The sequence below is a fragment of the Melospiza georgiana genome, chromosome 23, assembly GCF_028018845.1.
Source record: "Melospiza georgiana isolate bMelGeo1 chromosome 23, bMelGeo1.pri, whole genome shotgun sequence".
Classification (NCBI taxonomy): domain Eukaryota; kingdom Metazoa; phylum Chordata; class Aves; order Passeriformes; family Passerellidae; genus Melospiza; species Melospiza georgiana.
In genome coordinates, this window is record NC_080452.1 from 5,536,453 (window position 1) to 5,563,083 (window position 26,631).

Here is a 26,631-nt window from a genome sequence, read left to right on the forward strand (position 1 = left end):
TTGGTTAGGGAGAATGAGAATATTCAGCACAGAAGAAGATTTATGGTACTGTAATGGGAATCTCACTCTCTTACCCCTTTTACTCTCTTACCCTTTTACTCTCTCACCCTCTCATCCTCTCTGCCCCTCTCTTCTCTCAGCCCTGCTCCAGCTGTGGCTGGCAGCTCCCAGCAGGGCCCTGCACCCAGGCCCTTTGCCATAACCCACAAGTTCCCACCCTGGCTGCAGAGATCTCTCATCTCCATCCATCCCCACCGTCCTACCCCTGACACTCCTACACACAGGGACACAGAGAGGGCAGCTGTGAGCCACTGCGGGGCACACTCAGCACCCCCAGCCACGCTGCACACCCCCTGTCTTAGTTTGAAAATGAAGTCAGTTTTTTGGGAGTTTGTGTTCAAACCAATCAGCGCTGAAATTTGAATTTTGGCACCTGGTGTGGCCACTGAAGGCATAGCTAAGCCTCTGGGAACACAGGAAGTTAAAAGCAAAGAACTACATGAAGAAAACTCTCTTAGTTCCAGTTGGTGAAAGAGGTCAGAGATCCCCTGCTCAGCTGTGGGCTGGGTGGGAGAGGGGGGCCAGAGTGAGATAGGCTGGGGCCTTGGACAGAGAAAAGAGATGAAAACCCCTGCAAGATGGAAGGGAGGAGGAATGTTTTTAGAAAGTTTTCATTCTGAGTTCTGTGTTTCTTTTATATATTGTAAGTTAATAAAGTGAATTTTGTGAAGACACCACATGAACGAGGGGTGAAGGGGGCACTGAGATGGCTGCACAGGCCTGTCCCTCCCCAGCAGCCCAGGGCCATCTCTGCTGGGTTTCTGTGTGGTTCACATCACCCTGGCACCCCCAGCTCAAGCTGCCCATGCTGCCTCAGTGCAGGAGCATGACAGCACTCTGGGGCCAGCAGCTGACCCTGGGTGCCCCAATGTCCCCCCCAGCATGTCCCACATCCTCTGCCAGTGCCTCTGCTGCTTTCAGCCTTGCTGTCCCCCACCAGAATGGCAGCATGACAGCATCACAGAAGGGCTGGCAGCACAAAGTACCTCTGGAGATGTTCTAGTCACAGTGTGCTGCCCAAAGCAGGGCCAGCTGGAGCATGCTGCCCAGGACAGTTGGCTTTTGTAAAGCTCCAGAGATGGAGGCTTCACACCCACTCTGGGCAGCCTGTTCCAGTCTTGGGCACCATCACCATTAAAAAAAAAAAGTTTTTTTTAAAGTTAAAATGGAATTTCTTGTTTTCTTCAGTTTGTGTCCATTACATTTTTCCTGTCACTGGGCACAACTGAAAAGAGCCTGGCTCAGTCTTCTCTGTGCCTTCCCATTGGTGTTTACACCCATAGGTCAGATTTCTATGAGCCTTCTCAGCACCAGACTTGACTCCCAGACCCTCCTTAGATGCTCCAGACCCTTCATCATCTCAGTGGCCCTTTGCTGGACTCACTCCAGTACACACATGCTGTTTTTGTACTGGGCAGCCCAGAGCTGGGTACAACCCCCTGTTCCAGCTCCCTCTGGGCACTCCACCTGTCCAGGGAAGCCCATTCCTTTTTTCTGGTCCCCTTTGCCCTTCCCTCAGGCTTGTTTTGTGCTAGACATGGGTGCAGCTGGGCCTGCCCCAGCGGCAAACAGGCCTGGGGCAGGTTCAACCCATCTGTGACAGCAGTGTCACCACAAAGAGGGGCTGATCCAAATCAGCCAGCCCCAGCACTGCCAGGTCCAGGGCTGGTCCTCCCTGCCCTGTTCCAGCAGCCCCATTACCTGGTTCTTGTCCAGCTCACAGTTCTTGTACTCATTCTCCCCTTGCTCCTGGAAGGTGACGATGACAAAGCCCACAAAGATGTTCATCATGAAGAAGGCAATGAGGATGATGTAGATGATGAAGAACATTGCAATCTCCACCCGGTAGTTGTAGATAGGGCCTGCATCCTCAGCATTGGTGTCAATGGCCATGTACAGCAGCCTACAGGAGGGAAATTGAGGCAACAGAAATCCTAATTGGGGTGGAAAGACCATGACTCCTCTTGGAAGTTACAGAGAGCTTTGGGGACATCCAAGAACGGTGGGACGGGACTGCCTGGGTAACACTGCCAGCTCCACAGCCACTGCCAGGGGGACTGGTCCTGCTTCTCACCCTTGATAGCTCTTCTTTCTTTACCCTGGACAAGGCCCATGTGTCTCAGGTTAGAAATGGGGCTGTGAATTCTGTCCCCATCTGTCAGAGCTGGGGCAGTTCTCTGCTGTTCTTGGGGCAGTTTTTTCTTTATCTCTCCCACAGCCAACCCTCCCTCCAGGAGATCTCTGCTGTCCATGGCCAGTGAGTGTCCCTGCAGGGCTGATCCAATTCCAGCATCCCATGGGAGATGCTCCGCCCAGGGGAGGAGCCAAGCATTCCTACCTGGATCCAATCTGAGCCTGGCACAGCCCAGCAGCCTTTGCCCCCTGCATTGCCAGAGGAGCAGCTTTCTGCTGCCCTGCATGGCCAGAGGGAGCCCAGGCCCATCTGCAGCAGCCCTGGAGCTGCAGAGGAAAACTCCCCCCTTGTGCAGGATCCCTGCTGCAGCAGAACCACAGCTGGCACTGCAGGAGGGCTGAGCCCCCTGGGATGGGGCTGGGGCACCGCCCTGGCACACAGGGGGCAGGGCCTGCTCTGCCTCTGGCAGTGGTTTTGTTTTGTATTACTGCATTTTTTATTTTTTATTTTTATTTATTTATATATATATATTTTTCTTCCCTAATAAAGAACTGTTATTCTTATTCCCATATCTTTGCCTGAGAGCCCTTAATTTCCAAATTATAATAATTCAGAGGGAGAGGGTTTACATTTTCCATTTCAGGGGAGGCTCCTGCCCTCATTAGCAGTCACCTGTCTGTTGAAACCAAGACCCCATGGCAGTGCCCTGCTCCCAGCACAGACCTTTCCCCAGCAGACTCACTCTGGCCAGCCCTCGAAGGTGGAGACAGTGAACAGAGACATCATGGCTGAGAAGACGTCGTTGAAGTGGAAGTCACTGTGCAGCCACACACGATCCTGCACCTCGATCTGTGTGGGGTCTGCGTCCACGTAGTTGATGAACTGACCCCTGCAGCAGAGGGGACACAGAGCTCACAGGCAGGGCCCCTCAGGCCCACTGGCCTGGCCCCCTTGGGCCCTGGGAGGGGAGCACAGCCCTGTGCTTGTTCCTGATCTACCCCAGCTGTTGTGTTGTGATTTCAGGGTTTACCTCAGAACCCCGGGTCCCTCCCCTGATCATTCCCTCCCAGGTGTGTCAGTCACCTCTCCTTTCCCCTCCCAGCTCTGTCTGTCACTCCTGGCATTCCAGAAGGGCACAGAGTGATTGGCAGATTCAAAGGATGCCCTCTACCCCTGGGGGGCATTGGGCCATCCAGGTGTCCTTTGTCCCTTTGTCCATCCCCTCCTGTCCCTGCTTGGTGGCTCCCTACCCCTTCCCTGCCCCTCTCCCGGGGTTAAAGGAGCAGCAACCACGGGCTCAGGGAGTTCTGTTGGAGCTGGTGCTGCATTCAGAGGCCTGTGGGCCAGAATAAAGCTCTGGATCCAAACCCTCCAGCAGAACCGACTCCTTTCCTTCACCATGGCCTTAAAGCTTCTCCACAGAGGGAAACCTGAGGAGCAGCCCCTGTTATGGGGGGAAGCTCCATCCCAGCCCCACCAGAGCTCCTGCAGGCCTGGACTTGTCCCCACGGGCCCAACTGCAGCACCCAGCCAGGCAAAAGTGTCTGTGGGGTGAAACACCACACACCCAGCCAGCCCAAAGTGTCTGTGGGGTGAAACACCACACACCCGGCCAGCCCAAAGTGTCTGTGGGGTGAAACACCACAGTGCTGCTGTTTGGTTCAGCATCAAGGGCCAGACAAGCTTAGGCACGTCCTGTCCAGCTAGATTGGTATTATTCCAATACCCAGGGACAGGGAGAACAGGATGACACCTCAGGTTCACTTTTTGGATGCAGCATTCCCATGCAGGAACACAAGCATTCCCCACCACATCGCCCCAGCTCTCAGCCCTGGTCACTGCCCAGCTGGGAGCTGCAGGGAGCTCTTACCTGCACTCCTTCTCTGTCAGCTTGGATGGGTCTGTGCACCTGTAGAACTTGCCCTGCATTCAACAGACACCAGAAAAGGCCATGGTGTTGCTTTAACTTTAGAAGCCCTGGGGAGTTTTGACTTTTTCCCAGCCCTCAGTCAGTGCCCCCTCACCACTTCGATGCAGACTCTGGCCCTCCCCACTGTCCCTGCCAAACAAACCAGTTCACAAGGCATTTCCTGAGGCATGGCAGACCTGGGATCAATCCCAGGCTGAGAGCAAGAAACATTCCCTGGAGATGGGAACAAACCTTCCAAAGCCCTGAGCTGAGGCCTGCCCAGCTCACCCTACCTGGGAGTCAACTGTCTGGGAAACAGGGGAGAAAGCAGTACCCAGGGAATGAACTAAAAGCTAAGGTGTGCTGGCAGCTCTGCTCAGTCTGCAGGCTGTCCTGACAGCTCTTCCAAAATCAGCTCAGAGTTTAAGCTCAGTTATTGGAACAAAACTGAGCTCAGCCAGGGCCAGCTCTGCCTTAGAGCAGCCAAGGCCCATAGAGCAGGAGCAGCGCTGTGAGAAAGGAAACCTTTCACAACCAAAGCACAGAGGAAATCAGCCAGAAGAGCCTCCTGCCCTAGAAAGAGGAAACTGAGGCATGAAGGGAGGTGAGGCAGCCCTTTAGAGGTGCTGCCTGGACCTGACAGTAGCTTGGGTGCTTCCTGCTCTCCTCTCACTGCAGGCTCCTCTGTGGCTCCCCTCTCAGACCATGGAAGCACAGCCTGTGCTGACCCAGCACTGCCAGCACCATCCTCAGGGTGATGTCCAGGAGAGCCTGGCCAGGATGTGCTTGAGCAGAAGGTCCCTCCTGCCCAGCTGAGCTCACCTTGAAGAGCTGAACTCCAATGCAGGCAAACATGAACTGCAGCAGGGTCGTGACAACCACGATGTTACCAATGGTCTTGATGGCCACGAACACGCACTGGACCACGTGCTGCAGAGGGGGGAAAAATGCAGATGTGACCACAGCTGGGGCAAATCCCTGCTCTGTGTCCACACCCTCCCTCTCCAGGAAGAGTGGGAGCCTGCCAGAGCAGAGGGATTGGGCAGAGCCACTCCACAGATGGGTGATGGGAATTGGGAACAGGCACGATGCCTGCTACACAATCTCCAGGTGGGACTGCCATGGGATGGGTCCCCTGTCCCAGCCCCTCACTCACCTTCAGCCCCTTGGCCCTGTTAATGGCTCGCAGAGGCCTCAGCACCCTCAGCACCCGCAGGATCTTCACCACAGAGATGGTGCTGGACCTGGGCAGGAAGGCACAGCTGAGCTGGGGCCACTTCCCTGCCAGGCTAGGCTGGCACAGCCCCACCAAGCAGCCAAGGAGGGCAGGCTGGGGCCAGCAGTGAGGGACAAGGGATGGCAGACGTGCAGATGTCACCAGCCACCACTCCACATAAGGCCAAGTGACACTGGCAGCTGGAGGAAGCAGACCCAAACTGAATTTCTACCCAGAGATGTTTGACACTCAAGGAGTGTCCTTTGACCTTCTTGACCAGTTTGTGGGCATGCTCCCAGTGCCCATGTTCCCTAAACGTGACATGATGGGCACATGGGCAGCCATTGGGCTGGCTGCTCCTCCTCCACCCACCATCCCCACCCTGACCAGCCCAGTGCACACCCTGTGGCACATGGAGGTGCTTACTCAAATCCCATGGAGATGAGGGAGACAGCGACCACCAGTAAGTCAAGGATGTTGAAGGAGTTCCTGCAGAAGGAGCCTTTGTGCAGGAAAGCACCGTAGGTTGTCATCTGGGGAGCAGAAGGAGATAGGAGAGAGGCTGGGCAGGGATCAGGGGAATGGTTCCTCCAAGGGAATGGGCACAAGGGACCCTGTCCTGCTCAGACCTCTGCAGCCAGGCAGGAACCTGGCTTCAGGTGGAAATCCTCTGTGCAGCACTGGCTGCAGACAAAACTCATCCAGACAGTCAGAAAGTTAAAGAGGAGAATAGCAAAGACCCTTGGAGTGGAACAACGTGTGACTTTTGTCCACAGATTTTCACTGATTTCTTTGTCTCTTTTTCTTAATAAAAATGCTGGTACCATGGCTGATGTGTCCCCGTGTCACAGCACAGCTGGCTTAGCTGCCTGACCTCAATGGAGAGGACACACAGCCTCTGGGACAGGTCACACACCACCCAGACTGCATGAAGGAACTCTCCAGGAGGATCAGCTGAAAGTTTCTCCCCACTGAGACCTTCAGGAACATGGATGCCTAAGAGTGGGAGTGTCCATGGCCACAAAAGCCTAGACCTGGAAGTTTCTCCTCACTGAGACCTTCAGGAACATGGATGCCTAAGAGTGGGAGTGTCCATGGCCACAAAAGTCTAGACCTGTCGCCGTTGAGTTAGGAATGGTTGAGGAAAGGCGACACTGACTCTTATGATTAGAAGATATAACGTGAGATTTATTAGGAACTTTGCATATTTATAGGTAGGACTGTTCACTTAGAACTTGACTGGTTTATAAATAACACTCTTTATACTATTGGTTAATTAGGAATAACACTTTTTGGTAAAATATTTTTTTTTATAAACACCACATATAAATATTCTACATGTTCACAAACACTAGATGTAGAAATTAAGATAAGAATTGTTTTAATTCCTTCTCTGAGCATTCTCACAACTTTCCTAGGATGATGCCTGGCAAAATTATCTGTTCCTCTCTCTGACTAACCTGTGACATCCACACAGACCTATGTGCCAGGCCATGCTCATGGCAAGACCAGGGACTCACCTTCAAGACAATTTCAACTGTGAAGACAGAGGTGAAACCAATGTCAAAGTATCCAAGAATCTGGGGACAGAGACACCAGTACAGGATGAGACTTGGGTGACAAGAGAAATGTTCAGTATGCTCAAACATCCTGAAGCTGTCCACTCTGTGGGCTGGGGAGACCATCTAGCTCAACAGTCTCTAAACCCAGCAACAAGAACACTCCTGAACTTTTCCCAGTTTTGCTGATTTTCTCCAGTGCATGATCCAGCCTGCAGCTGGGACAAAGCTCTCCCTTGCCAGGTGAGTACCACCTGAAAGCATCTGATCCCCAAAAACCCCAAGTGCCCTGGGAAGCTGTCTCATGTGAGACCCCCCAGGCCCTGCCAGACCCACTGTTACCCTGAAGGACAGGAGCTGTGGCTCCCATGGTTGCATGCCAGCAGCATTCAAGGGCACTGAACACACCAGAGGTCCACTTTGCTGCCTCACAGGATGTCCCCTTCCCCAATAAACCACCACAGTTTCAAACCAAAATAATCCTGCACACCTATCAGGGGGATCTTTTCACCCAGAAGTAAACTGAGACATGGAGCAGTAACACTTTGTCCCAGCTGCATCCTGAATGGGAAGCACATCCAGCATCTTCTGCCAGAGTGCACTGCCCTCCCAGAGGCAGGGTTGGCATCCCAGCCTAGGAACAGCATCTCGGAAGTAAATCCCTGCTGACTGGGGAGCTGGGAGTCTCCATGAGGTCTCCCCTGTTGCGTTGTGATTTCAGGGTTTACCTCAGAACCTGATCATTCCCTCCCAGATGTGTCAGTCCCCTCTCCTTTCCCCTCCCAGCACTGTCTGTCAGTCCTGGCATTCCAGAAGGGCATTGAGTGATTGGCAGATCCAAAGGATGCCCTCTACCCCTGGGGGGCATTGGGCCATCCAGGTGTCCTTTGTCCCTTTGTCCCTCCCCTCCTGTCCCTGCTTGGTGGCTCCCTACCACTTCCCTGCCCCTCTCCCCGGGGTTAAAGGAGCAGCAACCACGGGCTCAGGGAGTTCTGTTGGAGCTGGTGCTGCATTCAGAGGCCTGTGGGCCAGAATAAAGCTCTGGATCCAAACCCTCCATCAGAACCGACTCCTTTCCTTCACCATCCCCTTAAAGCTTCTCCACAGAGGGAAACCTGAGGAGCAGCCCCTGTTATGGGGGGAAGCTCCATCCCAGCCCCACCAGAGCTCCTGCAGGCCTGGACTTGTCCCCACGGGCCCAGCTGCAGCACCCAGCCAGCCCAAAGTGTCTGTGGGGTGAAACACCACACACCCAGCCAGCCCAAAGTGTCTGTGGGGTGAAACACCACACACCCAGCCAGCCAAAAGTGTCTGTGGGGTGAAACACCACACACCCAGCCGGCCCAAAGTGTCTGTGGGGTGAAACACCAACACCCAGCCAGCCAAAAGTGTCCCTGGGATGAAACACCACAGTGCCATTGTTTGGTTCAGCAGCAAGGCCCAGACAAGCTCAGGCATGTCCCATACACAATATTGGCAATAATTCCAATACTCCCCCACCCATCCCAAACCCTCCATCTCTGTGGGCACCTTGTTGCGGAAGGACTCGGCCCGGATGGGATCCTCAGCTGCCAGGGAAATGCTGCTGAGCAGGATGAAGAGCAGGATGAAGTTGGTGAACCAGGTGGCATTAACAGTTCTGTGGCACAGCACCCGGAACCTGCCAGGGACAGAAATGCCAAGGGATGCATCAGACACAGGCATGGCAGCCTGGCAGAGGGTTATGGCCAAACCCTGAGGACAGGAAAGCCCTGGGCATGGAAGGATGTCTGTACCAGTCCTTCCACACAGAAGGCTTTTCCCCATAAGCTGCTTCCCTTCAGAACTGGTTGTCATGCTCAAACAAGACCCTGCTGTGAACAGCTGGTGCCAGAGACACCTGGGCCATGCCTGCGCAGGGAGAAGGGGCAGTGCCTACTTGTTCGTTGGGCTGAAGATGAAGAATGAGCTGGCTTCAGGCATGGGCACAGCCTTCTCCTTCAGCTGTAGCTCTGCAAGGGGACGGGGCCGAGGACTCAGGGGGATTTCAGGCTCATCTTCCTCATCATCACCTGTAGGGTGACCATGAAAAGGGAAAAGAGGAGAATCATCCAGAGAGGGAGAAGGAATATGACCTTATGGACAATCTTATGGACAACCTTCTGATCCCATGATCCTGATTTGGCATGCAAGCCAGAAGGCCCCCAGCACCCCAAGGCTGGTGAAAGCTCACTGCATCCTTTGCTCCCCACACACCATCCCTCTGCATTGCCTCCTCAGCCTTCCTGCTGCCCTGCCAGGGACAAACCTTACCTGGGAAGTCTGCAGAAGGGTAGGGGTCTTTGATCTCATTGACATTGGATTCAAATTCGTCCACTTTCAACTGAAACAAGGAGAGACAGAGAGGAGGATGTGCAGCTGCATGTGCCAGCTGGCCAGACCCTCTCATCTTGGAAGCCACATGGGACAAGAAGCATCTCTGCCTTGGGCCCATCCAGCAGCACAGAGTGCTGGCCCAGGCTGGAACCTGGTGAGAGGATGCTGCAAAGAGATTGGGAATAGAAATGTGTGCTGGAGCTGTGCAAATAGGCCAGGGGGGAATAAGATAGAGAGCAACTCCTGAGTGAGCTTCTAAGAGCACCTCTGGAAAGTGGAAAGCAAAGTTGCTGCTGGCCAGGTGCTCCTCAGAGGCAGCTCAGCACAGCCAGCACAGCTCAACAGAGGGGTTTGCACATGGAAGGTGCTGGTGTGGACATAAGGGAGACCTGGGATGCTGCTGACTTGCTTTGCTCCACCCCACACTGGTGTGCACCAGCCACTGGAACTGGTTGTGGCCAAGGAAATGAGCTGGAGGAAAAGGATCCCCAGCAATGGAGCTGTTTCAGCATGTCCTGCCTGGCCCCAGAGAGCCCCATCACTGAGAGCACCCATCACCAAGAGCACCCCTCACCAGGTGCTACAGCAAGGAGTGATTCTGGACAAGAGGCCAGACCTAGAGTGGCTCCAAGCCTTTGTCTCTCCTGGCTGGTGGGACGGAGCCAGGGCCATCCCCCCAGGAGCCCTCCAAGGCTCATCTCCCCCAGAACTGACCTTGGCTGTTGTGGGAATCCCTTCTCCCTTCGCTTTCTGCTCCAGCTTCTTTGCCAGCATCTGCTTGTCCTCTTCAGTCTTCTCTGGGTAACCTCTGAGCAGAGAGGAGGGCAGAGCAGGAACTGAAGTCTGGGCAGGGCCATGGGAGAGCTCATGGTGCCCCCTCAGAGCCAAACAGGTCGTTTGGGAGCTCCCAGGGCAGGGATGGCAGCACCCACCTGGACATCTTCCGCCGTTTGCGCTCCTCTGCTTTGGCCTTCTGGGCCAAGGTCAGGCTCTCAGCCTCAGCCAGGTTATCAACTGCAATGGCCAGGAACACATTGAGGAGGATATCTGGGGAAACGTGCTAAGGACATGGACATGGTTCCTGTCTGGAGCCATCCATGGTCTCCAGGCTGCCTTAGAAACCTTCCTGGAGCTTGTGCTAACCCTGGCTGGTGATGCCTAACCAGCATCCATCCCTTGTGAGCACTGAGCTTTGAGCTGGCTGCCCTCTCTGGCTGAATCTCTGCCTGCCAGGCATCCAGACCTGCTCCAGATGTGATTTCCTCCAGCCCCCAGCCTTCAGCCACCACCAGTGCCAGCCCTGAAAGCCCGTGGTTTGTTCCACTGCTCTTGGCAACTGAAAAGCTTCAGGCAAGCACTGAAACACTGAGGGAAGCCCTTGCTTGACCCTGCCCAGTCCTGTGCAGTTGATGCTATGGGGCCTGGGCCTGGCTTTGCAGGCAGAGGATACAGTTCCCACAGACAAAGAGGATGATGAAGTAGATGCAGACCAGCATGCCAGGAAAGGATGGGCCCCCGTAGGCCATGATCCCATCATACATGATTGAATTCCAGTCCTCTCCAGTCAGGATCTGGGAGCAGAGCAGTAATGAAGACTTAAGAGCATCCCCAGCAGAGCATGACAGAACCCCACACACTGATCCCACCCTTCTGGCTCCATGGTCAGATCCTCCTTTCTGCTCAGCCCTGAACCTGAATTATTGCTCACAACTCCAGCTGCATTTTCCTGTCTCAAACTCCACAAACCCACATCCCCCTGAGCCCCAACTCCTGCCTGGAGACCCCCAGCCCAGGGGACACCCCCAGACCCTGCTGCCCTTCCCACTGCCCCAAACCTGGAAGACACTGATGAGGGCCTGGGGAAAGTTGTCGAACGTGCTGCGCCGCACTTTCATGTCCTCGAAATCAAACTTGCCCCCAAAGAGCTGCATGCCCAGCAGGGCAAAAACTATGATGAAGAGGAAGAGGAGGAGGAGCAGAGAGGCAATGGAGCGCACTGAGTTGAGCAGAGAGGCCACCAGGTTGCTCAAAGATGTCCAGTACCTGGGAAGAGCAGAGACAGAGGCATGTGGGAGGTGAAAGATGGGGAAGGCTGTGGGCAGAACCAGGCAGGCACAGGGAACCCAGGCAAACAGACCAAGGTGATGTGCCAGCAGCCCAAAAAGGGGGACTCTGGACCCAGGCTGGGCTCTGGGACTGCTCCAGGAAGGCTCCAGGAGGCAGAAATGAAGTTGAAGGCATGGTGTGACAAGCAAGATAACACTGCTGCCTGCAGCTGTGGCATTCACATTCTCTGAAAAAAATCCCTTCACCCAAGATTTTTCTCCTGGGAGCTGAGAAGCCTCAGAGAAAAGAAAAGCAATTCTTATCTCATTTGCTTCTCCTGTTTTTTGTTCCTGTGGAATGTGTTTGGAGATTGTTTACCCACAGGTGATTGTTTCATTGGATTCTGCTGTGAGTTGTTTTGACTCTTTGGCCAATCAGGGCCAAGCTGTGTTGAGACTCTGGAAAGAGTCAGGAGTTTTCATGATTATCTTTTTAGCATTTTAGTAAGTATCCTTTCTGTATTCTTTAGCATAATATAGTATTATAAAGTAACAAATTAGCCTTCTGAGAACATGCAGTCAGATCCATCATTCCTGCCTTTGTAAGGACATTTCTCAGCAAATACATTACACAGCAGCCCCACCCACAACACCCTAGAACCCAGAGCTAGAGTGGGGCCTCAGCTCTGTCCCACTCTCCCCTCCCAGTCAAACCTGGACGCAAACCCCAGCCTGGCCTTGTCCCTCTGCCCAGCAGCTCCCAGCTCTGTTTACTGCAGTCTCCCCTGGGGACAGCGATGCCCCAGAACTGTGAGGGATGCCCGGGCACCCCGAGCTGCAGCAGCCAGCATGCTCCACACACTCATGCACACACTCACACACAAGCAGAGTCACATGGAGCACAGGTGTGCACACACACACAGAGCTCAGCTCCATGCACTCACTCACACACACCCCACATGCACATGGAGCACAGGTGTGCATGCACACACAGCTCAGCCCCACGTACACACACGAGACAGAGTGAAAATTTTTCCAGAGTAGAAATCCATTTTGATTTAGGTGAAATGTACATCTCTGAGTTAAGTCTGTAGTTCAAAAACATAGCTGTTTAGTCTGACTGCCTGTTCTTGTAAAAAGCCTGTGCTCAGAGAGACTGCTTCAGTCGAAGGACAGAGATAAGGGGGGGGCAAATAGAGAGACAGAGAGACTGCTATGTAAGCAAGTCAACCTGACCCAAGAATTCTTTCTGATAAAGAAGAATTAGCAGCAAATGTCACAGAAATCTGTAAAAATGACTATGTATGAACCTATTGTGAAATCGTATGCATATGTATTTGAGAAAGAGATAAAAAAAGATCTGGAGTTCCCAGAGGTACACACGTCTTTTAAGGAGAGTAATCTCCAATGCATCCAGCACTGTAATAAACATAGCAGCTTCACAACTTTCATAAAGTCGCGGAGTTCTGTTTCCGCAAAACACACACACTTGGAGGCACATGGAGCACAGGTGCGCACACACACACACAGCTCAGGCCCATGTACACACACAGCTCACACCCAGAGGCACACAGAACACAGGTGTGCACACCCACACACACACAGAGCTCACACTCAGCAGCACATGGAGCACAGGTGTGCATACACACACGGAGCTCAGCCCCACGTGCGTGCGCACACACACACACACACCCCCAGAGGCACATGGAGCACAGGTGTGAACACAGAGCTCAGCCTGACATACACACACACAGAGCTCAGGCCCAGGTACACACATACAGCTCACACTCAGAGGCACACAGAGCACAGGTGTGCACACACACAGCTCAGCCTCACATATACACACACACACACAGAGCTCACACTCAGAGGCACACAGAGCACAGGTGTGCACACAGAGCTCACACTCAGAGGCACACAGAGCACAGGTGTGCACGCACACACAGAGCTCACACCCAGAGGAACACAGAGCTCACACCCAGAGGAACACAGAGCACAAGTGCACACACACACACACAGAGTTCACACCCAGAGGCACACCAAGCACAAGTGTGCACACACACAGCTTCCACCCAGAGGCACACAGAGCACAGGTGTGCACACACAGAGCTCACACCCAGAGGCACACAGAGCACAGGTGTGCACACAGAGCTCACACTCAGAGGCACACAGAGCTCACACCCAGAGGAACACAGAGCACAAGTGTGCACACACACACACACAGTTCACACCCAGAGACACACAGAGCACAGGTGTGCACACACACACAGCTCACACTCAGCAGCACACCGAGCACAGGTGTGTACGCACACACAGCTCAGCCCCACCCACCCAGCTCCCTCCCCAACCTGGTGATCTTGAAGATGCGGAGGAGGCGGATGCAGCGCAGCACGGAGATGCCCAGGGGGGACAGGGTGCCCAGCTCCACCAGGATGAGCTCCAGGATGCCCGAGCACACCACGAAGCAGTCGAAGCGGTTGAAGAGGGACATGAAGTACTGGCGCAGCCCCAGCGCGTACATCTTCAGCAGCATCTCGGCCACAAACAGCGCCAGCAGCAAACGGTTGGCATTGTCTGGGGGGAGATGAGCCTGTCAGAGCAGGGACCTCGACCCAGCAAGGCCAGGCAGCCAGGGAAGGAGGGCAAGGCTGCTCACCCTCCTCTGGCACACTGAGCCCTGAGCTGATGTTTTTTGGGGACCACACAGGGAGGAAGATGAGAGGGTGATGTGCAGCTGCATGCGTGTGTATGTGAGCACACACCTGTACAGTGTACATGAGTCCATGCAGTGTGGGCACATGGGTTGTGTGTGGGTATGTGGGGCTGAGCTCTGTGTGTGTGCACACCTGTGCTTCATGTGCCTCTGGGTGTGAGCTGGGTGTGTGCAAACCTGTGCTTCACATGCCTCTGGGTGTGTGTGTACATGGAGCTGAGTTCTGTGTGTGTGCACACTTGTGCTTCATGTGCCTCTGAGTATGAGCTCTGTGTGTGTGCAAGCCTGTGCTCTGTGTGCCTCTGTGTGTGTGTGTGCAGCTGTGCACCATGTGCCTCTGTGTGTGTGTACATTTGCTGAGCTGTTTGTGCACACCTGTGCTCTGTGTGCCTCTGTGTGTGTGTGTGTGTGTTTACCTGTGCGCCATGTGCCTCTTAGTGTGTGTGTGTCTGTGTGTGTCTGTCTGTGTGTCTGTCTGTGTGTGTCTGTGTGTCTGTCTGTGTGTATGTGCACACCTGTGCTCTGTGTGCCCCTGGTTGTGTGGAGGTGCAGTCACTGGGGCTGCATGCACAAATGCATGTGGCTGCATGGCGTGAGTGCATGGACAGAGATGCCAATGGACACACTCTGTGTGTGCTCACCATGCAAGATCATGTCCCTAAGAGTACAGAGCATGGTCAGTGTGAGCTGTATGACAGCAAGGATCACACACACACGCTCAGTGCAGGCTCTGAGTGTGCCTGAGAGCCTCTGTGCCCTGCCAGTGTGGCTGTGCACCCGCAGCAGAGCTCACACAGCTCTCTGGGGCACCAGGGTGTCCTGGGCCCTCCTCCTCCCTCAGGCTCTTTGCTCACCTTGCACCCGTGTCAGCCACTCTGGCTGGAAGTGGTGCTCAGAGGCGATGGACAGGGTGTTCAGTGCCACCAGCAGGATGACAAGCCAGTAGAAGAACTTGGACTTCACCACATCCCTGCACTTCCTACGAAACATTCTGTTCCAACGCCTCCACTGACGGCTGGAGAGATGGCAAAGGATCAGCAGAGATGGCAAAGGATCAGCAGAGCCAGCAGTGGGCCACACCCAGGCCTGCAGGGCAAAGCCACCCCTGCTCCCTCCGTGAAAAGGGGTGAGGAGCATAACTTGCCCCTGGAACTCGTTGCAGTCACTCAGGCACTGCAGCTCATTCACCCTCCTGGCTCAGTTTTGGCTCCAGCTCCTCTCACAGGGGGCTTGCAGGCACAGTGTAATTGCAAATTACACTCTAATTGAGGAGAAAATTGCAATTGTAGTGTCCTAAATGACACACTGTGCTGCACAGGCCATGGGAGGATGCTGAGAGCCTGGTCCCACAGCAAAGACAGTGTTCACCCTGAGAAGCTTTTTGCCAGTACCATATCCAAATTCCCTGTTTGCTACCCCAATGTTTGCATCTTCCCCCAAGCACCAGTCCCTGTTTTCTGCCAAAAACTAAGGGCTGACCAGGAAAGCCTGGCACAGCTGGTGAGAGACAGTGGAAGCACATGCAAGCAGATGGTTCAGAGCATACTTACAAGAAGAGAATCCACTTGTTCATGCCCTCAATTTCATACAAGCTCTCTGTCTCTGACCCTCCTTCATCCGATGGCATCATACCTAGAGGGAATGACATCAGAGGCTTTCCTTGGAGCCCTTGGGAAGAACATGTGGGAGGGAACCTCTTCCAGAAGTACACCAGGAAGAGCTTGCCCATCAGAAGTGAATAATCCCCACCAAGCAGTGCCATCCCAGGGAGTCAGCAGTAGGATTATTCAGAAGTGAATAATCCCCACCAAGCAATGTGAATAATCCCAGGAAGTCAGCAGTGGGATTGTTCAGAATTGAATAATCCCCACCAAGCAGTGCCATCCCAGGGAGTCAGCAACCCAAGTTTGGGCAGAAGGCTTTGAGGGTGAGGTGCAAACCAAGCACGAGGCATGAGAAACTCCTGCCCTGCAGGAGGAGCAGCAGTAGCACAGAGAGGGACAGCAGCCAGAACCCCAGCATGGAGAAAACTGGGGCCAGTTGGGATCTGAGCAAAGGCTGAACAGAACATGGGCCACATCCCTGGAAGAGCTGTTTGTCTGTCCCACTGTTTCCCAAAGCTCTTTGCACACATGCATCACTCAGCTTGAGGCATCAAAAGTGCTTTCACCAGGCAGGGTGGCACAGCAAACCCTGTGGCTCTGGGGTAGAAATCCCCAGGCTTTGCTGAGCTTTTGGCTAGATGTCTCTACATCCACCTCCTTCCCTGGGCCACTTTTAATCACTTGAAACTGTCAAGTGATGGCAAGAAATTAATGCATCTGCTAGTGTGAGAGCTTGTGGCCCTGATTGTATGACACACTCCTCATGGCCTTTTCAGCCCCTCTTGCCAAAGGAGACTCAGGCCTTGCTTGTGGTCTGCTGTGGCATTCACATTCTCTGAAAAAATTCATTCACCCAGGATTTTTCTCCTGGGAAGCTGAGAAGCCTCAGAGAAAAGGAAAACAATTCTTATCTCATTTGCTTCTCCTGTGTTTTGCTCATGTGGAATGTGGTTTGGGGATTGTTTACCCACAGGTGATTGTTTGACTGGATTCTGGTGGGAATTGTTTTGACTCTTTGGCCAATCAGGACCCAGCTGTGTCAAGACTCTGGTAAGAGTCACAAGTTTTCATTATTACCTTTTTAGCAATCAGTATCTTTTCTGTATTCTTTAGTATAGTATAGTATTCTTTAATATAATATAGTATAATAAAGTAATAAATTAGCCTTCTGAGAACATGGAGTCAGATGCATCATTCTTCCTTTTGACGAGGGGTTGCCTGCTTTTACATTAGTCTGCAAGTATTAAACACTGTGGTTGAAATGGATTTACCATCAGGGATAAATTATTGCTAGTTAGGGTCAGATTCAACCGAATTATTCAGGAAATGTAAAAAAGGAGGAAGGAAACTGTCCTGCAAAAGCTGAAGCACTTTGTTTGGTGGGTTTTCAGGCAAAATGAGTCTTTGTGACTTCTTCAAAGATTCCCACCTTGCCTCTCTAGGCAGTAGGAACCCAACCCTCAGGCTGAGGGTGTGTGAGCAAGCAGAGCTGGTACCTTCTCCCCTGGCCCGATCGCTGTCCATGACCTCTGCGTGGGTGATCCAGTCCATGTAGCCCTTCAAATCCTCCTCCAGCTGCTGCTTCTCCCGCAGCTTCTGGAACGTTCCACGCGACTTGGCCTTCTCACGCTCCTTGGTGAACTCACTGGGACAAGGCAAGGAGCAGAGACTCAGGGGATGGCCTGAGGAGCTCAGGAACTCTCGGGAGCCACAGCTCACTGCCAGGCCAGGCCTTGTAGGAAAGCCCTGAAACACCCTGCCACCACGTCTTAGAAATGGAAATGGGGGTGTGTGTTCTATTCCTATCTGTGGGGCAGCTCTCTTCTGTTCATGGGGCAGTTTTCTTTATCTCTCCCACAGCCAACCCTCCCTCCAAGAGACCCCTTCTGTTAATGGGCCATTATTTATTAACTATCTTCTGTCCATGGCCACTGAGTGTCCCTGCATGGCTGAGCCAATCTCACCATCCCATGGGGAGATGCTCTGCCCAGGGGAGGAGCCAAGCATTCCTACTTGGATCCAATCTGAGCCTGGCACAGCACGGCAGCCTTTGCCCACTGCACTGCCAGAGGAGCAGCTTTCTGCTGCCCTGCATTGCCAGAGGGAGCCCAGGCCCCAAGGGAGAAGGTGAGCTCATCACAGGGCAGGTAAACAGGTAAAGAGGACACTCTTGTCATGGTCACATGGAAAGGACAGGTCTGCCATTGTCCTAGCCCACTCTTGCTGCTCTCTTTCAATGAATTTCTTTTCTCCACTGTGGTCTGGCAGGACTGTAGACCTGCTACCTTGCCATGCTGGTGTTGCCATGTGTTAGTAACAGGTCTCAGACACTATAAGAATAATTTTCCTGATCTCAAACATAATTTAGTTGTATTGGTAAAAACATTTGAGAACATTTCCGTGCCAGCAACTTACTCCAGGATCAGATTACTATAGTCCAGCTTGTCCTGCAGCTACAGTCAACTCTAGACAAGCATCAGGTTCCTGTGGTTTGTCTTGTGCTTTAAACTTGTTTTAGTTCTAGCAACACACAATTTGTTTTAATGTTACACTGGCGTGGTTCTAGTCATAAAAGAGGCCTAACAAATCCAAGTTATTAGGGTATAACTAACACTGTGAACTAATAGAGGTGATTAGTGTGATCCACTTGCAAAACAAGGACTGAAACACATAAAAAAGACCCTGACCCTACACAGGCCTGAAGAGAAAAGCCCCCCTCACTCCTCAGGACAACACATATTTCCCAGCAACAAAATCGGGGTGGTAGCAGTCCCACAGCAATGCATGGTAGGTTGAATGTAACATCTCAGGTTTTAACTGTACTACTGGGGGAATTAACACTAATTGAATTTGGCCTAGATTGTCACAACAGACTGATGACAGCTCATTGCTGTACTTGGATGAGACTGCTGTAGCAGTAATTAGACTAACAATCCTTCCCTTGGATGCCTTGCACTCATCAGAGATGTTCTCCTTGGGCTGGCCATGACAAAACTGTGTGTGCTCACAGCAGGAGGGAGCTGGAGGTGAGGAGTGTCCAAACCCACAGCCATGGGGTGCCTGCCCCTGCTCAGCTCCGTCTGCTCTGTGAGCAGGCAGGAGACACCATAGCCCATGTGCTCTGCTTGTGCCTCAGGGAAAAGATTGATGTGTTGAGAGTTGGGCTAAAACCTCAGAAAGCCATGGACACTAACACGAAAAGTAACTCACAGATCAGTACTTCTAAATGTGCAAAAAAGTCCCAAAAACAACAAAACCAAACCAAACAAAACAAAACAACAAACACCCCCTCCCCATCCCCACCCCGGCCTAAAAAAAAAAAGAAGAATGAGAGAGAGAAAAGAACAGAACTTTTCCAGGCTTTTTTTTTCAGGCTTTTTTCTTGTATAGTTGAAACCTGTTAAACTCCTCAGCTGGCAGAAAGGATAGGGCGGCACTTACCCACTGAGCACCCCCAGCACCAGGTTGAGCACAAAGAAGGAGCCAAGCAAGATAAGGCTGACAAAGTAGATCCAGGGCCATTCATTCCCCATGGCATCATTTACCTGGCAAGGAGAGATGCAGGTGAAATATTCTGAAGGCACTGTCCTCCATCTGTTTCCCCTTAGAGCCCCTGAACAGTCTGTGGGATCTTTGCCCCCTCCAAAAGAGGGCTTGGGATGGTGGCACATAAACCTGGCTCCAAGCCCTGGCTGGCTAGAACTCTGTCTTTGGCTTGCATCCAGACCAAAACATTTTGGGGGCAGATTAAAATATCAGCCCCAAGCTTAAGCTTCAGCATGACTGTCTCCCAAGGACTGCAAAACATGGGCTTTCCTGGAGGAGCACCCACCAGTCATTGCTGTGCCTGGCCCATACCCCTTCACAGGGTGGGAGCTGGAGCAATCTCCTGTTGTCTTAGGTTGGAATTGAGGGTGTGTGTTCTATCACCATCTGTCAGAGCTGGAGCATTTATCTTCTGTTCATGGGGAGTTTTCTTTATCTCTCCCACAGCCAACTCTCCCTCCAGGAGATCTCTGCTGTCCATGGCCACTGAGTGTCCCTGCAGGGCTGATCCAATCCCAGCATCCCATGGGAGATGCTCCGCCCAGGGGAGGAGCCAAGCATTCCTACCTGGATCCAATCTGAGCCTGGCACAGCACAGCAGCCTTTGCCCCCTGCATTGCCAGAGGAGCAGCTTTCTGCTGCCCTGCATTGCCAGAGGGAGCCCAGGCCCATCTGCAGCAGCCCTGGAGCTGCAGAGGAAAACTCCCCCCTTGTGCAGGATCCCTGCTGCAGCAGAGCCACAGCTGGCACTGCAGGAGGGCTGAGCCCCCATGGGATGGGGCTGGGACACCACCCTGGCAGACAGGGGGTCAGGTTGTATTCTCACTCTGGCAGTGGGTTTTTTTGTTTTTACTGTTTCATTTGTGTTTTAATTTTCTTAGTAAAGAACTGTAACTCCTGCTCCCATATCTTTGCTTGAGAGCGTTTTAATTTCCAACTTATAATAATTCGGAGGGAAAGGGTTTACATTTTCCATTTCAAGGAAGGCTCCTGCCCTCCTTAGCAGACCCTGTGTTCCCAAGCCCACACGTACCCAGTAGAGGACCTCGGTCCAGCCCTCCATGGTGATGCACTGGTAGACGGTGAGCATGGCGAAGCCGAAGTTGTCGAAGTGGGTGATGCCGTGGTTGGGCCCGGGCCAGCCGCCGCGGCACTCGCTGCCGTTGATGCTGCAGTGCCGCCCATGGCCTGAGTTGGTGCACGGGGCTGGCTTCTCCGAGCCCACCGTGGCAATCACGTCTGGGAGAAAAGACATGGGGTGAGCTGCAGGTCAGGTCAAACACAGCAGCCCACACCTTCTCCTCCAAACTGCTCCTCTGTGTCAGAACCCAGAACATTCTTCTGGCTGCCCTGGATGGCTCAAGACCCTGCCAAGAAGCTCAGAGACCTTGGCACAGAGTCAAAAACACCTGTGCCTTCGATTTGAACCCATTTGAACCCATTTTAACCCATTTTAACCCACACAACTTTGTGTGAAGATTTACAAGCCACAAGGGTTTGAATAGAATAATACTGAATTTATCACAAGCTGATAAAACAGAATTTCGACGTTTTTGGAATGGGGGTTCAAGAAGTAAGATGGAGGAATCTGGGCATGTCCTGTCTTTCTCCTTCTTCTTCTTGTTGTTCTCCATCTTCTGCTGGGATGGTGACACTTTTAGATTGGTTTAAAGTAGAGACAGACTGTCTAACACAAGTGATAGGTATTGGAAAATTATGGTAAATAAAGTATATGTAGTTTTTAGTATAAAAAGCTAACACCACCCCAAGGGTGGTCAGTGTGCCACAACCTGACCTGCTGGACAGCTCTCAGGTCTGAAAAACAGGTATTAGATAAGAGAAAATAAACAACCTTGAAAACAAGAGCCTAGGAATCCCGGCTTCTTCTTTGAGCGTGGGGCTAAGAAAAAAGACTTTTTAATACCTCAGGAGCCATTTCAGCAACAACAAACCCGAGACCTGCTCAGCTCCATCTGCTCTGTGTGCAGGCAGAAGGCACCACAGCCCATGTGCTCCAGGGCTGGGCTTGCTCACAACTGCTTGTGCCTCAGGGAAAGGATTGATGTGTTGGGAGTTGGGCTAAAACCTTAGAAAGCCATGGACACTAACACAAAAATAACTTACAGATCAGTGCTTCCAAGCATGCAAAATAACCAAAAAAAAAAGGGATGAAGAATGAGAGAGGGAAAAGAACATAACTTTTCCAGGCTTTTTTCTTGCACAGCTCAAACCAGTTAAAGGGCCCTTTCAGCACCCCTCACACCCAGCTGGGTGCTGTTTCCAACACTCCTCAGGCACACTCCCAGGCCTGATGCTGGCCAGAGCACACTTTCTGCCAAACACAGAGTCCCTGAGGTCTCACAGCAGCACACAGAGACAGCCCTGCTGCCCTCCCCAGCACAGCTCCACCTGTCCCGAGGTAGTAGCAGGTCTTGTGCATCCTGCCCTTGAAGAGCTCCTGGCCCACGATGGCGTAGATGATGATCATGAAGAGCACCAGCAGGGCGATGTGCAGCAGGGGCACCATGGCCTTGATGATGGAGTTCAGGACGACCTGAAGGCCTGCACAAACATGAAGGGAGAGCAGGTCAACCCCTTCCTAAACAGAGTTGGGTGCACCTTGTATCCCTGCCAGCCCACCAACAAGCAGCCTTTGAAATGCCCCTTGCCAAGGGAAGAGGGGCATGGGCAAGACTGAGATATCTGAAGGAGGCAATCCTTTATTCTATGTAGGTAGGAATGTGCTCCTTGTTGGCAGACTGACAAAATTATCCTTTGTCTCTTTAAAAAGGAAAAAAAGCCCAGAAGTTTCTCTCCTCAATTAGCGAAAAAGACACCTCATAGGACCTGGGGGACTTCACCTCAAACTTAAGGATGGCCAATTGGACAGGAGCCAAAAAGTCCCTCCTAAGCAATTTACTAGAAAAAGAAGAGAACAAAGAAACTAATTGCTTTTGTGAGGTGTTTTACCAGGAGCAAGAACTTCTTGCACTTGGCTCAGGTTTTCTTTGTAAAGAGTGTTATTTTGCCTTTTATTAAAACTTTTCTGTTTCCAGCACTACCACAGAAGCCATCCTGCTGATTTTCTGCCTTCTAAGGTAGCTGAGCTATCTTGGGTGTGATATAGATCTCCAAGAGCTCGTGAGACCTGACTCGAGGAGATCCCTATTTCACTTCTACCCACCAGGAAAGCACGTGGAAGGGCACAACAGAGCCAGGCAGTGCTGAAGGCTGTTTCATGCTGCTCCCTTGTTCTGGTGCTCTCATCCTGGCTGTATTCACATGAGTTACAGAAGAAGATCCCTGCTCTGAGATACCAGAGCGAGATCCTGGCCACCCCAAGGTAGTGCCACTGAGCCATGGAGGCAGCCAGGTGTGTGCCACCCTGCAGCTCCCCAGGGCTCACAACTGTCACTGACACATTTTATGAAAACCCTTTTGCCAGGATTTTTCTCCTGAGAAGCTGAGAGACCTCAGAAACAAAATATAAACAATGATCATCTGATGGCTGTGGCATGTGCTCTGGAGATGGTTTACCAACAGGTGCATCTTTGATTGGTTCCATGTCAATTGTTTTTACTTGATGACCAATCACAGGTCCAGCTGTGTCGGGACTCTGGTCAGTCACAAGATTTAATTATCCATTCCTTTCTAGCTTTCTGATGTCTCCTTTCTCTTTCTTTAGTATAGCTTTAGCATAGCATTTTTAATATGATATGATAGATATAATGCAATGTAATGTAACGTAATATAACGTAATGTAATAGGATGTAATAATATATAATATAATAGCATATAATATTATAATATAATAATTATCATACAATATCATATCACAAAATAATAAATCAGCCTTCTGAATCATGAAGTCAAGATTCTCATCTCTTCCCTTGTCGGGGTTGTCTGCAAATTCCACAGACAGCCACCAGCTGCAGGAACAAGCAAGAGCTTGTGCCTCCTCTACACCTTCCTTGTGACGGGACTCCCCAACTGTGTTGGGAGTCTGGTCAATCACAAGATTTAATTATTCATTTCTTTCTAGCTTTCTGATGTCTCCTTTCTTTAGTACAGTTTTAGTATGGCATTTTTGATATTATATGATGTCATTAATATAATATAATATAATATAATATAATATAATATAATATAATGTCATAAAATAATAAGTCAGCCTTCTGAAACATGGAGTCAAGATTCTCATCTCTTCCCTTGTCGGGGTTGCCTGCAAATTCCAACCACCAGGTGCAGGAACAAGCAAGAGCTTGTGCCTCCTCCCACCTTCCTCGTGGCTGGGCTCCCCAGCTGTGTTGGGAGTCTGGTCAGTCACAAGATTTAATTATTCATTCCTTTCTAGCTTTCTGATGTCTCCTTTCTTTAGTATAGTTTTAGTATAGCATTTTGATATAATATTATATGATTAATATAATATAATATAATATAATATAATATAATATAAGCATGGAGTAAAGATTCTCATCTCTTCCCTTGTCAGGGTTGCCTGCAAATTCCAACCACCAGCTGCAGGAACAAGCAAGAGCTTGTGCCTCCTCTACACCTTCCTCATGGCTGGGCTGAATCCAGCCACACCAAGGAGCCTGTCCCATGTTCCCCCAGCCTGGCAAGGCCCAGAGGGCCCGTCCAGCCCAGCCCTGGGTGGCAGCAGGGCCTGGCACCCACTTGGCACTCCGGACACCAGGCGCAGGGGTCTCAGCACGCGGAACGCTCGCAGCGCCTTCACGTCAAAGCCGCCTTTGCCCCCCGAGGGCCCTGCCTGCTTCAGATTCACCTGCTCCAGGGTCATGGTGATGAGCCTGAAAGAGCCAGGGCACAGGGAGGGGAGGGAGGAGGAGAGGCAGAAGGGAGGAGAAAGAAAAAGAGAAGGGCGTGAGAATGGAGAGTGAGAAATCGGAGCTAAGGGTTCAGAGCTCTGCAAGGCAGCAAAGCAAGGTCAGCACTGCCAGCCGTGCTCAGCCTCGCCCAGGGGCAGCTCTTGGCAAGGCCAGCTCCACTGCTGACAGCCAGGGAGCGCCCACCCCATGTGCAAACCCTGGAGGACCACAGGCCACCCCCTTTCCCCAGGGCAAGGAGACCTACGAGGCACAGAGGAGTCAAGACAGGAAGAAATTAGAGTTAGAGGGTGAGAGGAATAGTGGATTTTGTCTTTAAAAACAAGCTGTGGGTCTGCTGGTAGATAAAACCAGCACTGAGAGATAAAAGAAACCACGGGAAGGATTCCACTGATTGATGAATGGAAAAAGATATTTGCTTTTACAAATAAACTTTAGGTTTGCTGATAAACAAAATTAGAAATTGAGAGATTAAAGAAACATTGGAGAAGAAAAACCCCTAAATTCCATAAGAATTAAAAATTAAAAGGGAGGGTTATGCATTAGAGGGAGATCTTTGGGAAATCTTTGGTATCAGGTGTTATGGGAAGTTTGTACCTCTCAAGTACCTGAGCCAATGGGGAAAGAGAGAAGGGAAATGCAGCTGGGAAATTGGGATAAAAAGGAGGCTGCGTCCTCCAAAAATGTGAGAGACCCCAGGGCAATGTCCCATGGCCTCTCCCTTTATTCGAATAAAGCCAAAGGACTCCTCTGTCTCCTTTTTAGACATAAACCTCTGGTGTTTGTAGATTAATTTTCCTAACAGAGAGGATCCCAGGGGATGTCAGAGCAGGAACAGGGGGCCCATGAACTTAATCAACTTAGTCATTGCAATCACCACAAAAACTGGCTGTGGAAGAGGCCTGGCAGCAGCTGAACAGCAGCAGCCATCCCATTTTCCCTTACCCTAGGGTCACAATGGAGAAGTCGAGCACGTTCCAGCCGTTCCGGAGGTAGGCGTCCGTGTGGAAGAGGAAGCCGTAGGCAATGATCTTCAGCATGGCCTCGATGGCAAAGAAGATGAGGAAGGCATATTCAATCTTCTCCTGGGGATTGCAAAGGCAAGCAGGAGAGAATGCTCCATTAGAACACACTGTCGCCTCCCCTGGTGACATCCTCATCCTGTCATCCTCACCGGTGACTCTGGAGCAGCCCCTGCTGCCACCCCGACACACACCAAGGGGACCCTGGGGACACGGGTGGCATGCTGAGCCACCACTGCCACTCTCTGGCCTGCAGCAGGATCCCCCAGCCCCTTAATGTCCCGTGCCAGGACCCTGAGGCTTTGGTTCCTCCAAACTGCTCCAGCAAAGCCACCTGAAGGTGCCTGGCCCAGGGCACTGCTCCTCTCTGGCTCTCCTCCCTGCTGCTCGCCTCTCATTCCCCCACAGCCTTCCTCCTACAGGCAGCACTGACACCTCCTCATCCTCTCCAGCTGAGGGCTCGCTGGGTCTGTCCTGGAGTCCCCACACAGTCACTGTGGGACAAAACAGCTGTACCATGGCTCCTCTTTTGCCTGGGATGATAAGGAAGCTCCCAGGGCTCAAGGGCTCCTGTTTAATGCCAGACATTTGCCTGGCAAAGTGATGTTATGAATAAGAAGTTTGACTAGGCCAATATTCAAGCAGCAATAATTTATTAATTAATATGGTAAAGTATGAGCAATACAGCGCTGGGTGCAGTGGGGGAAGTTTTCCCTCCAACTGCACACCCATAGTTGGGGCTTACAGGTATTTATAGGGGTACTCATCAGCTTTCTCAGCAGTTTCTATTCCAATTTTTACTCATCAGCAGTTTCTATTCCCAGTTTTTACGTCACAATTCTATACACTATTGTGATTTAGTTTTTCTCAGGATGAATCCCAAAAGGAGCATCCCCAGATGGTTGTGGTCTGGTTTCTGAAAGAAGAATCCCATCTGGTGAGGTCCAACTCTCCAGATGTGGGTCCACCTTTTAATTGCAAAGACTATAAATCTCATAACAGTGATGTCTAGCTTCCCTTGGTCAAAACTATAAATCCTTCAGGTGATGTTCATTTTCCTTTCTCAAGCTGCTTTTCACTGTTTTATTAAGGTGTGAGATAAGCATGTTTCCTTTATATATATTCCAAAGCTATAGTTTCAAGGATGCAAGCAATATTCTAAAATTATACTTCAAAAGGTTATTATTGCAGAACTCTTTAAGGATTAACTACAAGCAAATGCAACATCCTTAACACTTTAATTCAAATGCTCCTAAATCAACTAAGGTTAATTGTGAACAAAGGATGGGTTCAAAGGCCTTCTTCCATGCTTTACTTTCCTCAGTTATTATTAGAATTCATCTTTATAACTGTCCCATGGTTGGTTTCCACACATATCACAATCACAAATACACACATTGCCTGTATGTACCTGACACCAAACACAGCTTGGTTTTTCACAGTGACCAGCTGGAAATGGGTCTGGGGCTCACTGGGCAGAGGGGCTGCACCCCCTCCCAGGCAGGACCTGGCACCCATGGCAGGGCCTTGGCACAGCCCTGCAGCTGCTGGGCCAGGGCAGCTCATCTGTCCCTGGAGCACAGCCCAGAGCTGCCTGTGCCCAGCTGGCCCTGCCTGTCAC

The 26,631-nt window shown here is 51.6% G+C and overlaps 1 protein-coding gene across 2 annotated transcripts in view; it reads right to left on the reverse strand.

Moving 5' to 3' along the window:
• CACNA1S (calcium voltage-gated channel subunit alpha1 S) overlaps window positions 1–26,631 on the reverse strand; it is a 62,779-nt gene that overhangs the window by 22,122 nt on the left and 14,026 nt on the right. For both annotated transcript variants that reach the window (XM_058039582.1, XM_058039581.1), the window contains exons 3-25: window positions 24,934–25,073; window positions 23,819–23,952; window positions 21,551–21,703; window positions 20,175–20,380; window positions 19,037–19,140; window positions 17,092–17,240; window positions 15,542–15,623; window positions 14,846–15,006; window positions 13,627–13,852; window positions 11,069–11,276; window positions 10,684–10,804; window positions 10,166–10,280; window positions 9,948–10,041; window positions 9,171–9,240; window positions 8,797–8,929; window positions 8,409–8,538; window positions 6,840–6,899; window positions 5,746–5,852; window positions 5,260–5,347; window positions 4,926–5,033; window positions 4,065–4,117; window positions 2,937–3,083; window positions 1,762–1,963 (exon numbers count right to left, since the gene is read on the reverse strand). In XM_058039582.1, coding sequence (XP_057895565.1) covers window positions 1,762–1,963; window positions 2,937–3,083; window positions 4,065–4,117; window positions 4,926–5,033; window positions 5,260–5,347; window positions 5,746–5,852; window positions 6,840–6,899; window positions 8,409–8,538; window positions 8,797–8,929; window positions 9,171–9,240; window positions 9,948–10,041; window positions 10,166–10,280; window positions 10,684–10,804; window positions 11,069–11,276; window positions 13,627–13,852; window positions 14,846–15,006; window positions 15,542–15,623; window positions 17,092–17,240; window positions 19,037–19,140; window positions 20,175–20,380; window positions 21,551–21,703; window positions 23,819–23,952; window positions 24,934–25,073 — 2,991 coding nt within the window. The remainder of the gene's footprint in view (window positions 1–1,761; window positions 1,964–2,936; window positions 3,084–4,064; window positions 4,118–4,925; window positions 5,034–5,259; window positions 5,348–5,745; window positions 5,853–6,839; window positions 6,900–8,408; window positions 8,539–8,796; window positions 8,930–9,170; window positions 9,241–9,947; window positions 10,042–10,165; window positions 10,281–10,683; window positions 10,805–11,068; window positions 11,277–13,626; window positions 13,853–14,845; window positions 15,007–15,541; window positions 15,624–17,091; window positions 17,241–19,036; window positions 19,141–20,174; window positions 20,381–21,550; window positions 21,704–23,818; window positions 23,953–24,933; window positions 25,074–26,631) is intronic.